Source organism: Macaca thibetana, chromosome 7, assembly GCF_024542745.1.
Source record: "Macaca thibetana thibetana isolate TM-01 chromosome 7, ASM2454274v1, whole genome shotgun sequence".
Classification (NCBI taxonomy): Eukaryota; Metazoa; Chordata; class Mammalia; order Primates; family Cercopithecidae; genus Macaca; species Macaca thibetana.
Window position 1 is genome coordinate 91,209,711 of NC_065584.1, and position 15,213 is coordinate 91,224,923.

The 15,213-nt window shown below is 37.6% G+C and overlaps 1 protein-coding gene across 7 annotated transcripts in view; it reads right to left on the reverse strand.

The window, feature by feature from the left end:
• The window catches only part of LRRC28 (leucine rich repeat containing 28), a 129,426-nt gene that overhangs the window by 96,596 nt on the left and 17,617 nt on the right, over positions 1–15,213 (reverse strand). For 4 of the 7 annotated variants that reach the window (XM_050799760.1, XM_050799757.1, XM_050799759.1 and 1 more), the window contains one exon: positions 6,859–6,899. The exons of 1 other annotated variant lie outside the window; for it this stretch is intronic. In XM_050799760.1, the coding sequence (XP_050655717.1) occupies positions 6,859–6,899 (41 nt within the window). Of the gene's footprint in view, positions 1–6,858; positions 6,900–14,630; positions 14,725–15,213 lie in introns of all 7 variants that reach the window. 2 more of the 7 variants (XM_050799763.1, XM_050799761.1) reach the window with 1 other exon arrangement.

Below are 15,213 nucleotides of genomic sequence, written 5' to 3' on the forward strand. Positions count from 1 at the left end.
CACATGCCTGTACTCCCAGCTACTCGGGAGGCTGAGGCAGGAGAATCTCTTGAACCCAGGAGGCGGAGGTTCCAGTGAGCTGAGATTGTGCCACTGGCCACTGTACTCCAGCCTGGGCAACAAGAGCAAAACTCCATCTCAAAAATAAATAAATAAATAAATAAATAAATAAATAAATAAATGAAATTTAATTAAAGAAACAGGACTTCTACTTTCAGTCAGGATGAATCACAGCAATGGAGTAAACGGGATTTACCCAACTGTTATAAACAAGAAAACCGGATGAAATACAGTCACATGCCACTTAATGACTGGGATATGTTCTAAGAAATGTGTTATTAGGTGATTTCCTTGTTGTGCAAACATCATAGGTGTTCTTGTTTTATTTTATTTTATTTTATTTTATTTTTATTTTATTTGAGATGGAGTCTCGGTCTGTCGCACAGGCTGGAGTGCAGTGGTGCAGTCTCGGCTCACTGCAAGCTCTGCCTCCCAGGTTCACGCCATTCTCCTGCCTTAGCCTCCCGAGTAGTTGGGACTACAAGCGCCTGCCACCACGCCCAGCTAACTTTTTGTATTTTTAGCAGAGATGGATTTTCACCTTGTTAGCCAGGATGGTCTTGATCTCCTGACCTCATGATCCGCCCACCTCGGCCTACCAAAGTACTGGGATTACAGGCGTGAGCCACCATGCCCAGCCCATAGGGTGTTCTTACACAAACCTAGATGGTAGAGCCTACCACACGCCTAGGTTGTAAGGTGTAGTTGCTCTTAGGCTACAAATCTGGACAGTATGTTATTGTACTGAATACTGCAGACAACTGTAACACAATCAGACAACTGATACACAATGTATTTGTATATCTAAACATATGTAAACATAGAAAAGGTACAGTATAGAAGTATAGAAAAGGTACAGTAAAAACACAGTATTATAATCTTATGGGACCACCATTACATATGTGGCCTGTCGTTGACCAAAACATCATTATGCTGTGCATGACCTTACATGAAACAATTATTTTCAGATATTAACAAAGGCAACTAGGACTACATTCTCTACAAGAAAGGAAGTAAGCCATACAATCTCCCTAGCTTTCTTACCAGAGGCAAATTCTGGACTGTAGAACAGGAAGGAGAGCCCAAACAAAGTACAGAAGTCTCACTGAGTTATGGAGACACATACCAGAGTTCGGGGGACACATATTAGAGTTCAGGGAACCTGAGGCAACTAGAAGTTGTGGGGTAAAGTTCTGAAGAAGAGAGAGCCGCTACTACAAAAAACAAGCAAACAAAAAAATTTACATAAGGAATCCCTTGGCCTCACTCATAGCTGAATTCTAGCACAAACACACAGAAGAGAAACTCTAGCAGGGTACAGTGGGTCATACCTGTAACCCTAGCTACTTGGGAGGCTGAAGCAGGAGGATCACTTGAGGACAAAAATTCAAGACCAGCCTGAGCAATATAATGAGACCCCCATCTCAAAAAATAATAGAAGAAAAATACAAGGAACTCCGGGCAAAAAGCAGCTGAAAATCAATCAGCTGAACAGTCTGAAAAGCTCACACAGGGTTGAGAGACATTCAAGTTCCCAGCAAGTGTGCCAAATCCTTGTTGATCATTTGAGGTATTCAAGAAAGACTCTGGAAAGCTCATGCTTCAGTAATAAGGCTAACCTACCCACCTGTCCTAACAAAGTATAAAAATAAGACATAAAAGGATCAAAATAAACTGCAAATAGCTACATGCCAGAAAAAAGGAGACAATAAAATTTAGACTCTCAAAAATGCAAACTTTATAAGGTCCATCATCCAATCAAAAAGTATTAGACATTCCAAGAATCAGGAAAATATGACCCATAACCAGGAGAAAAACCAGTCACTACAAATAAAACCAGTATGACACAGATGATAGAATTAGCAAACAGGACATTAAAATAGCTATAACAACTATATTCAACTATTTAAATGAAAATATGAACATTGTAAGAACTGTAAGATATAAAGAAGCATAAATAGAACTTCCAGATATCATAAATACAATAACAGGCTGGGCACAGTGACACTCCTATAATCCCAGAGCTTTGGGTGGCTGAGGCAGGAGGATCACTTGAGACCAGGAGTTTGAAGTTACAGTGAGCCACGATTGCATCACTACACTCCAATGTGACTCCTGGGTGACAATGTAAGACCTTGTCTCAAAAACACAAACAGAAAGCCAGCCTGGGCAACACAGCAAGACCCCATGTCTATGAAAAAATTTAAAAGGTAGCTGGGCATGGTGGTGCATGCCTGTATTTCTAGCTACTTGGGAGGCTGAGATGGGAGGATCCCTTGAGCCCAGGAGTTCAAGGCTGCAATGAGCTAGGATAGAGTCACTGCACTCCAGCCTGGGTGACAGAGTAAGACCCTGTCTCTTAAAAAAAAAAAAAAAAAAAAAAAAAAAAAAAAAAAAAAAAAAAAAAAAAAAACAATAACCAAAGAGAAAACTTCACTGAGTGGGATTAGTATATTACATTAGACACTGAAGAAGAAAATATTACTGACTCTTAACTAGAATATACAATTTGTCCAAACTGAAGCACATAGGGAATAAAAGTTTGAAAAGGAAATGAAGAGTCTTTGTGACTACAGGACAGTATTAAACAGTCTAACAAACATGTAAGAGTTCCACAAGCAGGGACCAGGAACAGGGTATATAAATAAGTCTCTGAAGAAACAATGTCAAAATTTTCCAAATTTGATAAAAACTGTGAAGACACAACCCCAAGATGCCCCATGAACCTCAAAGGTAAGAAAGAAGAAAACCACAACAAGATACATCTAAATCAAATCCCTTAAAACCCTTCAAAGTAGCCCAAGGGAGAAAAAGACACATTACACACAAAGAAACAAATGTAACAACTGTAGATGTTTCTTCAGAAACTATGCACACCAGGGAATAATGAATATCATGAAAGGGCTGATAGGAAAATAAAATGGTCACTAAGAATTCTAATCTCAGAAAAAAAATTTTTAAATATAGGTGACAAATGTACAATAAAAAAACTGTAAGACTTTGGGGGGTGGGTGGGGAAAGGAGAAAGTCTTTGGGACGTAGGGCTAGACAGAGAGTTTTTAGATGTGCCATCAAAAGCAGGACACATAAAAGCAAAAAATGATAAACTGGACCTCATCGAAATGTAAAACTTTTGTTCTGCAAAAGAACATAAAGAGGATGAAAACACAAGCTATCCACTGGGAGACAATATTTGTAAACAACATATAAAACAGAAAACTAGTTTACAAAGAACTCTTAAAACAAATAAATTAAAAAAAAATACAATCAGAAGATGAGCAATAGACATGGACAGACATTTCACCAAAAGAAAGATGCCAATAACAAATAAGTCTACAAAAAGATGTTCAATATCATTAGTCATTATAGAAATACAAATGAAAATTCCAATGTAATAAAAACCACACATCTATCAAAATGACTAAAATAACAAAGACAACACCAAATGCTGGTAAGATGTGCAGACACTGGAACAATCATACATTGCCAGGGGACATGTAAAATGGGACAGCTAATCTGGTAAATTGGCAGTTTTTTTACAAAACTAAAAATTTTGAGCAAAAGTGGTAGAGTAAGAACCTCCAAAAATTCCCTTCCATAAAAACAATGAGAAACTGTCAGAAATGTCTAAATGCTACATGTTGAGAACTCTGGAAATGAACCTAAGGCTTACAGTAATATAGGGAGAATTTATTCAAGAAAAAAATGACTGAACGTCAGTAAGAACAGTGGGTTGTAGGCTTCATGGTATTTTCACTTGCTCTAGTCCTAACCCCACTCTCCTGCTCTGCAGAAGACTGAAAAACCAACAGCCCACAATCAAGGAGAAAAGCAGTAGCAAGGGGTAGGACCACATTAGAGTGCCTTAAAAGCTTCCTTCTCAGAGAACTATCAAAGATTCGTCTCATGGTTCCCTGGAAGACCCACTTGCAAGGCTGTCTTTATTCCATCTGACTACGAGTTTGCCCAGTGCAAAAACCGTTGTAAACTGAAACAAATTACAGGCAATTGTTTAACTTCACAGCTGCCTGAAACAGTTGTAACAAACAACTGACAAACCAGAAACTGTAAAAGGAAAAGCTTTCAAAATGTGGAAACATCACAAATGTCTATCAACTGATGAACAGATAAACAAAACGTCATGTATCTACTCAATGGAATATTATTCAGCCATAAAAAGGAATGAATTCTGATACCTGCTACAACATGAATAAACCTTGAAAACATTATGCTGTGTTAATGCAGCCAGATACAAAAGGCCACATATTGTTTCATTCCACTAATATAAAACATCCAGAAAAAGGTATATCCATAGAGGCAGAAAGTAGATTAGTGATTACCAGGGATTGGGAGAAAGTGTATACTCTCTCTTGCTCTTTGGCTTGCTTGCTCTGATGGAAGCCAGTTGCTATGTTGTAAACTATCCTATAGAAAGGCCAAATGGCAAGGAACTGAGAGAGGTGCTGTAGCCAACAGCAAGCAAGAAACAGAGTCCTTCAGTTCAACAGCCTACAAGGAATTGAACCTGACAACAACCACATGAATGAACATAGAAGAAGGTCCTTCTTCAGTTAAGTCTTCAGATGAGACTGCAGTCCTGGCCAACAACCTTGACTGCAGCTTTGTAAGAGACCTGGAGGCAAAGGCACCCAGCTAAGTCAGGCCCAGATTCTGGGGCCTCAGAAAATATAAGATATTGAATGTTTAAATCACTACATTTGGGGGTAAGTTGTTAAGCAGCAATAGATAATTAATAAAGATGAATATTTGCTCAAAACAATAGATTACAGATACTTTAACTGTAAAGTCAGCACCTTTCTTAATGGGGAAAACCCTAGAGGCATTCCCAGCAAGGTCAGAAAGAAGATAAGAGGCCAGGCGCAGGGGCTCATGCCTGTAATCCCAGCACTTTGGGAGGCTGAGGCAGGTGGATCACAAGGTCAGGAGTTTGAGACTAGCCTAGCCAAGATGATGAAACCCCGTCTCCACTAAAAATACAAAAACTAGCCAGGCGTGGTGGTGGACACCTGTAATCCCAGCTACTTGGGAGGTTGAGGCAGGAGAACTGCCTGAACCCGGGAGGCAGAGGTTGCAGTGAGCCGAGATCGTGGCCACTGCATTGCAGCTTGGGCGACAAGAGTGAAATTCGGTCTTAAATTTTTTGTTTTTTTTTTTAAAGAAAGAAGACGAGGATGTCCACTATCTCCAGGACACTTTCACATTGTATGGAGGAACTAGCCAATGCAATAAGACTAGAGAAAGTAATTAAAGGGATAACAGTTGGAAAAGAAGAAGTAACACCATCTGTATTTTCCAACGTAAGAGTACATCTAGAAAACTTTATAGAGAATCTATCATGAAAACTAATTGAAACAATAAAGATTTCAGCAAGATACCAGGATATAAAGTTAACACGCAAAAATCAATATTGTTCATATATACAAAACATAACCAGTTAGAAGATATAACACATGACAAAATTCATTTACAATAGTAAAAAAAAAAGATTAAATACTTAGTAACAGACTTTAGAAATTTTCAAAACCTGTTTTAAATAAAACTATAAAGTACCCAAAGGACACAAAAGTAAACTAAAAAGATGGAAAGACAGCCTTGTTCCTAGAAATACATACTTACGTATTTAGAGGAAAAGAAAAAACCATGATGTGCATAACTATCAGAAACTTCAGAAAATAATACACATATACACACATACAAAAGGATGAAACCAAAAGCTTGATAAAGCAAGTTTTGCGGTCAAACACCATCAAAAATGTTTAAATCAATGTAATCAGGAGGAAATAATCCAGTGAATTCAGACATCTACTTTTAAAAGGCATTATTTTTGAAAACTTGCATAATTTAAACATAAGCTGTGTATTAAATTATAATGAATATTACTTTCCTTAGGTGTGATAATGACTTTATGTCTGTAATTTACTTTCAAATCATTCAGCTTCTGGGGGGCAGAGGGGTAGGAGACAGGTAGAAAAGGGAAAGAGAAAGCAAATGTGGCAAAATGTCAAAATTGGTTAAATTTAGGTGAAGGGTATATGGGTGTTCTTTCTATGTTTTCAACTTTCTTGTTAGTTTGAAATTTTTCAAAATAAAAGGATGGGACAAAGGACATGACAGAAAAGATGGCAGGTGTAAGGCTAGATTTCCTTCCTTGACCTCTTGAAAATCGTGCCAAACAACAGAGACTACAAGAAATAGCAACGCAAACCCTCCTGCAAAAAATCAGGAGGCAGCTAGACAGAGAAGGAAATATAAGATATCTAAATTTATCTTCCTTAGTGGTAAGTTAACAGACAATTAACACGGGTGCATTAAAAAAACAATGGTGTAAACATAGTATTTAGCACTTGGAGGTAATCATAAAAAGAACTAAAACAAATGAAGCGTGGAGGATGCATGAAAAGAGACTTTTACTTATATTTTACGCTATCTGTTTATATGAAGTATCACATGTAGTAGTAGTAATAACAATAATAGAGTTTCCCAATTACATGGACTATCCAGAAAGATTCTGTGACGGAAGACACTGTACCCAGAGAAAAGGCATTTCTCATCATCTTCACTACCTTGAAGTGAAATATTTAAAATACAGTTGTAAATGGTTAAATACTTTAAAATACTATTGGGTTTAGTAGAATCACAGGTCTACCTACATAAGTACCATGATCATGATACCAAAAAATAACAAATTAATACATTAAGATGACACATCCTATTATTTCAAATAACTTAGAATTATGTTCATTCTTGTTTTTAAAAAATTTGAATAAACAGACTCACAGTTCCACAAGGTTTGGAAGCTTCTGAGCAAGGTTTTCTGGCTGAAAATTAAAAACTCAGAATTAAATTTTATTTTTGAAAAATGTCGAAACATTTCTAATTTATTTAAATACAAAGTACTACCTTTTTGAGGGGTGTAAATTTTGAGAAAATGTGAAAATAATTAATCAGCAGGTCTGGGTTCTATTCTTACAGAGACCATACTACAATTTAAATTTATAAATTCGAACAATAAAAAGCAATGTCTCTTAGAGCAGCAGTCCCCAACATTTTTGTCTCCAGGGACTGGTTTCCTGGAAGACCAATTTTCCAGATAAGGTTGTGGGGGTGGTGTGGGGATGATTCAAGCACATTACGTTTATTTTGCATTTTATTTCTATTATTATTGCATTGTAATACATAATGAAATAATTATAGAACTCACCATAATGAAGAATCAGTGGGAGCTCTAAGCTTGTTTTCCTGCAACTAGACGGTCCCATCTGGGGGTGATGGGAGACTGTGACAGATCGTCAGGCATTAGATTCTCATAACAAGTGCGCAACCTAGATCCCTCACGTGTGCAGTTCACAATAAGGTTTCTGCTATGAGAATCTAATGCTGCTGCTGATAGGACAAGAGATGGCATTCAGTCGGTAATGCAAGTGACAGGGAGTGGCTGTAAATACAGATGAAGCTTCGCTCGCTTGCCTGCCACTCACCTCCTGCTGTGCGGCCCCAGTCCTAACAGGTACCAGGTCCACAGCCCAGGAATTGGGGACCCCTGCCTTAGAGAAACCACAAACCTCATAAACCATGGTCATGGAAGAAACGAAAATGTGCTTCATAGACACAGACAGAGGGAAGAACCAGAAACTGAAGTGACACAACTGGAAGCTGAGGAACACCGAAGGTTGCTGGCAACTCCCAGCAAGGAGAAACGCAAAGAGCACATGCTCCCTCAGAGCCCTGAGAAGGAACCAATCTGAAAAGGAACCATTTCGGACCACACCTTGATTGCGGAATTCTTGTCTCAAGAACTGTCAGAGAATACATTTTTGTTGTTTCAAGTCACCCAGTTTTTGATAATTTGTCACGGCAGCCCTAAAAAACTAATATATCCTCCAAATTCCCAAATCATGCTCCTCAAGAGAAAATAAGGGAAATCTGCAGGGCCCCCAGGTACAAGACCCGACTAAGCTCCAAATGAACAGGGAAAGCTGGAGCTCATGTGGTCCAAGGGAGTGTCAGACCTGGCCACAGGTCTGGAGATCAGAGTAGAGGTGTGATGTGGGAGGGACAGGAAATTGGCCATTGGCAGAAGAGAGAAAGGCAGACAAACCTAGGTCCCTTACCCAGAAAAAGTCAGAGTCCTGAAAGGGCTGGCCTTTCCATGAAAAGAATCCTAGAACAATTCTACTCACAGACTGAAAGCAGGCTTCTCTCTGCTGGAGGTACTGGGTAGGGGAGAAAGCCTCCTGTAAATAACTGAAAGCCAGTCTGCATACACACACACACACACACACAGATATATGCATATATACACATATAATCTCTCTCTCTCTCTCTCTCTCTCTCTCACACACACACACACACACACACACACAGGGGGTTCAAATTTACACAAACGAAAAGAAAGAGTCGAAAGGCTGAAGGAGCACACTGAGTCAGAACTAATCTTTTTTCTTCATCTACATTCAAGCATACTATAGGGTAAACTGTGTATCAGTAATAACAAATCAAGAATGGCTTTTTAGAAGACATTAGGTCTGACCCGAGTTCCAAAAGACATAAATTATAACAGGCTGACATGGAATGGAGAGGAGGGTAGTTCTGTATAGCTTTCTAGGCACAAGAAGCAACATATGAAAAGCCAAAAGAAAACAAGGTACAACTGGGAAACTGCAAATACAATCCATTCTGCTATAACTACATAACAGCACTCCTGAAGAAATCTTACATTTTCAAAAATCCTGTTAGAAAAACAATCATGTCAATAGAAAAACTAATGTGTTAAGGACTAGAAAGTTGACTATTTTAAATAACCAAGAAATTTTTCATAGAGAAACTTGGATTTTTAACAATGAGCATGTGTCTTTTATAATTGAAAAAAAATTAAAATTGAATTTTAAGATCTGCTGTGTGCAGCATAAGCTGTTATACAATTGATTATAATCAATTGTATACAATTTGAGATCTAAACATTCACTAGGACAAGTGACATTAGTTTGGTATGTCTGGGCCATTGGGTATGAAGATGTATGATTTTACAGAGAATGGCAAGGAACAGATCACTAAGGGCTTATATTTTATACTAAGGAATAGCTTTTAAAAAATCCTGAACACAATGGAATATCACTGGTTTATTTTAAACCAGAAAATGTCATTATTAATGTCATGCTGGCATACTGATGTATTTAAATAGTTAGCAACAGTATCCCAAACTGTTTATATATACATATCCTTCCCTTTTGTGATAACCAAGTATCACTGAATATGAATATTGTTAAGAAATCAAGGAAGCATTTTTGAGCACCCACTCTTATCAGTACCATTTGTATTTCATTTTCAAATGCTGAAAGCTGTGATTCTTTTTGCCCCATGTTTCATACTGATATATGCAACAAGGTCCTTCAAAACTAGTCATTTCTCAGATGTTCCTTGTGGATCCGTCTAAATCCCTGGAGTGTTTTGTTTTTATTATCAGTATCTCCCTTGAGACTATACACTTCCATTTATGGGCATACATACAAAGCATCCTAGAAAAATTAGGGAACCAGTGGGTGGAGGGCCTTCATTATAGCTGTTTCTATAAAAAGGAAAGATTTGTCCAAAAAGAAATGCTGTTTGACTGTTAGACCTTCAACTAGTTTCATTTGCTAATATCAATACTTTATCTGGCTAATTCACACACTCCACGGCCATTCTTTCTGCATGTCTACTTGGCTCCATCAAATAGCATTCTAATCTTTCCATGACAAACTAGTTAGTTCTTTTGAGCTGTAGCTCTACACACAATTAAGCACTGAAATAATGCTTTTGCTGCTAATAGAGCATCTCTATGTCTTTATTAACAAGTAGGTACATTGTGTTTTTATTTGAAAATAAGCACATTCACTTTGAGAAAATTGCAGTTCATTAGAATAATGCCTTAAAACACACAGACATTTAGGAATAGATGCCCCAAACTCCTGGCAAATAATCAGCCCTTGCACAGGCTGTGACTGACACCTACTGGTGTTCCATAATATCACTCTCTATTTTCTAATGCCGTATTTTTAGCAATGTAGCTGACAAATGCTATACGTTTTAATTTTTATACTTCTATAATTTAGATACAGCATGTAAGAGACTAGACAACTAGAAATTAATGTCAGAATTTTTGTTACTTTGTGGGTAACCAAGCTCTAATGTTGGATTATGGAAGTCACACAAACTAGTGTATCCTAATCCACAGGATTTACAAGCTATGAAGTGTTTTAATGTTTTTAAATTTAAAATCCTGATAAAAGCAATAGTCTTAACGTGCTTCTCAAATCTATTACTATTATTGCCTTCTTGTTTCACTATTTGAAACAGAAAAGTTTATCAAATGAATATAACATGTACTCAAATACATCCTACTAAATTACCTAGAAATTGTTTTTCTAAATCAAGCCAAGGATTCTCTTCATTAAATCCCATTTACATTATTATCTAGCTAAACAACTTTTCTTTACAATAATGAAAAAGTAAACTTCAGCAAGCACAGTTAGTATAAAACTTACCCCAAATTCTGAATCAATAATGCTTTACCATATCCTTTTAGACTCCACTTAAATGGGAATGTTTTAAAATTTTTAAACTTGGAACAAATACGTCAAATATTTTGCAAACACCATCATGTTCAGTGATATCTTCTGGTGGGCACTGTGCATTACCTACTTTCTTTCCTTCTCTTTCCGAACACCTGCTAGGACTGCACATCTTTCATCAAGCTGGCCACGGCTAAGTAACTTGCTTGGTCAGTGAAATTAAGCCAAAGTGGAAGCCTTGACAAGATTGAGCACAAAAGACCTCACCCCTTCCACAGAGACCGCCACATGCTGGACGTTTTGTCAGCTTCATTCCTGAGCAGAGGCTCAGTGTAGACAAGAAATATGTGTGCTGTTATAAGCCACTAGGACTCAGGGTTCGGAAAAACCTGCTCCATCCTAGCTTCTAACAACACATTTCAAAGAAGTCACAGATTAAATGTATTTCAGTTCTTATAGAAGTTATAAAAAGTAGAAGAAAGCAGAATGAATTTGGACCACTATCTCATACCATATACAAAAATTAACTCAAAATGGATCAGCAACTTAAATTTAAGAGCTAAAACCAAACTTCACAGAAGAAAACATAAGAGTAAATCTCCATAATCTTAGATTTGGCAATGAATTGATAGCTATTACATCAAAAGCATGAGCAGCAATAGAAACAATAGACACACTGGCCGGGTGCAGTGGCTCATGCCTATAATCTCAGCATTTCGGGAGGCCAAGGTGGGTGGATCATTTGAAATCAAGAGTTCGAGACCAGCCTGACCAACCTGGTCAAACGTCATCTCTACTAAAAATACAAAAAAAATAGGTGGGCATGGTGGCATGTGCCTATAGTACCAGCTACTCCAGAGGTTGAGGCAAGAGAATCCCTTGAACCCAGGAGGGGGAGGTTACAGTGAGCTGAGATTGTGCCACTGCACTCCAGCTTGGGCGACAGAGTGAGACTCCGCCTCAAAATAAATAAATAAATGAAAAAACAGGGCTGGATGCGGCAGCTTACGCCTGTAATCCCAGCACTTTGAGAGGCTGAGCCAGGTGGATCACGAGGTCAAGGGATGGAGACCATCCTGGCCAACATGGTGAAACCCCATGCCTACTAAAAATATAAAAATTAGCTAGGCATGGTGGCACGCACCTGTAGTCCCAGGTATTCGGGAGGCTGAGGCAGGAGAATTGCTTGAACCCAGGAGGCAGAGGTTGCAGTGAGCCGAGATGGTGCCACTGCACTCCAGCCTGGCAACAGAGTGAGACTCCATCTCAAAAAAAAAAAAAAAAAAAAAAAAAAAAAAAAAAAAAAAAAAAAAAAAAAAAAGATACAGTGGATGTCATCAAAACATAAAAACTTGTGTGCATTACAGGACATTACAAGAAAGTAAAAAACACAACCTATAGAATGGGAGAAAATACTTACAAATCATGTATCTGGTAAGGGTCTAGCATTCAGACTATAAAAAGAGCCCTTACAATTCAACAACAAAATGACAACTCAATTAAAAAATGGGCAAAGGATCTGAATAGACATTTCACCCAAGAAGATATGCAAATGGCCAACGAGCACATGTAAAGATGCTAGCATTAGGGAAATGCAAATCAAAACTACAATGAGGTAACACTTCATACCCACTAAGACAGCTGTAACACTAACAGTAAAAGGAAAATAACAAGTGTCGGCAAGGATGTGGAGAAACTGGAACCATTGTGCATTGCTGGCGGTAATGTAAAATGGCTCAGTCACTGTGGAAAAGTTTGGTGGTTCCTCAAAAAATTAAGCATAAAATTATCATACGATCCTGAAATTCCTCTCTTATTTATATACCCAAACGAACTGAAAACAGGTCCTTTAACATGTACATTCACGTTCATAACAGCACTACTCACAATAGCTAAAAGGTGGAAATAGCCCAAATGTCCGTCAGTAGATGAATGGGTAAACAAATGGTGGTATAGCCATACAATGGGATCCTACTGAACCACAAAAAAAAAAAAAAAAAAAAAAAAGAAGTACAGACGTATGCTAAAACTTGGATAAACCTTGGAAACATTTTGCTAAGTTAAAGAAGCCAGATACACAAAGTTTCATATTTTGTGATCCCATTTATATAAAATATCTAGAGTTAACCCAGAGAGAAAACAGACTGCTGGTTACTAGGGCTGGGTGTGGGAGCTGAGGGTGGGGGTGAGGGAATGGGGAGAAACTGCTTAATGGGTGAGGGGTTTTACTCTGGAGTGAATGAAATGTTTGGAACTAGACAGAAGCGGCTGCATACACGGTGAATGTACTGAATCCTACTGTTCATTTCAATAGGATTAATTTTATGTTATGTCAGTTTCACCCCAATAAATTAGTTTTCATTTTTAAAAAGCTAATGAAGTTTTGGTACTGAAGGAATAAAAAGTACTTCATTCACAAACTACCACAACACACTTAACAAACTTTTTAGTTGGATCAATAATTTGATGTCATTGCTTCCAAGCAGGTACACGGCATGAGTTAAATACCACGTGTCCAGATTTTTTAAAACTGTGGTAGACCTCTTTTCAACTTGCCCATTCCTTCTCCAGTATTTCCCTCCATTTGTATATATGTCATAGAGCAATATTTATCAACAGAGGAATCGGAAACCCTAGCAGGCTAATGGTACAGAATGAGGGAACCAGCATTCTTTCTTCTTCCGCAGTAGCATAAACGCCTTCAGGGTCCTAGTTACCATTACCTTTGTCTCTTGGCTCACTTCATAATTATTACTCACTTTCCTTTGTTTCTCTCTCTGCCACGATGGAAACATTCTCCATCTGTGCTGTCCAATATGGCAGACACTAGCCACATGTGGCTATGAAGCAATTAAAATGTGGTTATGTGATGGAGGAACTGAAGTTTTAATATTATTTCACTTTAATTTAAATGTTAATGCCAGGCATGGTGGCTCATGTCTGTAATCCTAACACTTTGGGAGGCTGAGGCAGGTGGATCACCTGAGGTCAGGAGTTCAAGACCAGCCTGGCCAACATGGTGAAACCCCGTCTCTACTAAAAACACAAAAATTAGCCAGGCGTGGTGGTGGGTGCCTGTAATCTCAGCTACTCGGGAGGCTGAGGCAGGAGAATCACTTGAACCGGGGAGGCAGAGGTGAGCTGAGTTCGTGCCACTGTACTTCAGCCTGGGTGAAACACTGTCTCCAAAAAAAAAAAAAAAAGTTAATAGCACATGTGGCTGGTAAAGTGTGCAGAATTCATACCTTTATATTCACTACTGATTTTTCACTTAAACTCAGCTCTTTCAAATATAAAACATAAAGAATAACTACTTAACTGTATGAATGATAAATGTTTTAGATTATTTTTCTTAGAAATAAATGAAAGTATTTACTTAGCATTTATAGAGATTAAAATTGTCATCTTAAGAAATGTAAATGAAAATATTTTAAGTACCTTCAAAACTGCAAATGTTTTCTGGCAAAAAACATAAAACAAACATCGAGACTGATATTTTTAACTTAGCAAAAACTTAACAGAATGAGCTCAAAATAAAAAAACACTATACATCTAGTACATTTACAATAAAATGTTTCTGAATTTGATAGAAATTTGATTGCCAAGAAGAGATTTTTCAAAAGAAAAAACAGGCATCAAAAATTGCTGAAATGCCTCTTGAACTGTTTATCTTAAAAATACTTGTTAAAACTGGAAGTTATACAAATGTCAGAAACAAGGGTTGGAGGTTACAAGCATGAAGAGTCTTATCTAGCTTTTTATTTTTTAAAAATCCTATTTAATAAATATGCCATAAGTATGACTTTATAAATGAAATTTTCAAAGCAATATAAAATACACACAAAAATAGAATACCAAACACATTCCCATTAAGCCACATCAATGATTTAAGATTACACGTAGCTTGAACAATTCTGTAAGTTTATGACATAACTGTTTGGTTTGGGGGCGTGGGGTGGGGAGCATGTTCCAAGATCAGTGTACAAGTGCCTTACTTACATAACGTATGTATTTGTTGACTGATTCGATGGGACTAACATTTAGACACTGGCATCTCACTTCTAGTACACAGGTGCCTCATTATAGTGAATGCCTGAAAAATGAATTTAAACTTGTGGAAACATACATATACCAATGGTTTTGAGTCTTTTGCTTGCAAATAACACCCTTCAAGTATACAAGAAAATGGTCTATTCTAAGGAAAAGACCCCTAGCCCTGCCACCTCTTTCTAAACTGTCCCCCTCCTAACTCCCTAGGCAGAAACTACAAATTACAGGGTACATGCTAAGTCAGGTTCCCTATATTTTATTTAAAAAGCAAAGAATGATACATGTTTTAAAAATATTTCTAGCAAGCTAGACTTTTATTCACAGGAAAACTCAGACACAGGCTTTACAAAAATTAACTGGGAAAATTCACTTAACATGCAGCACTTCATTTCTACACAGTGGATAAACGTGGTTAAATTTTAACGGCATGGTGGTGCTAGACTAGGAAGAGGTTATCAATAAATATCTACAGAATTAAAATGAAGCAAAACTAACTGGACCACAAATTAGGAGACCTTATTTTTGCACTGAA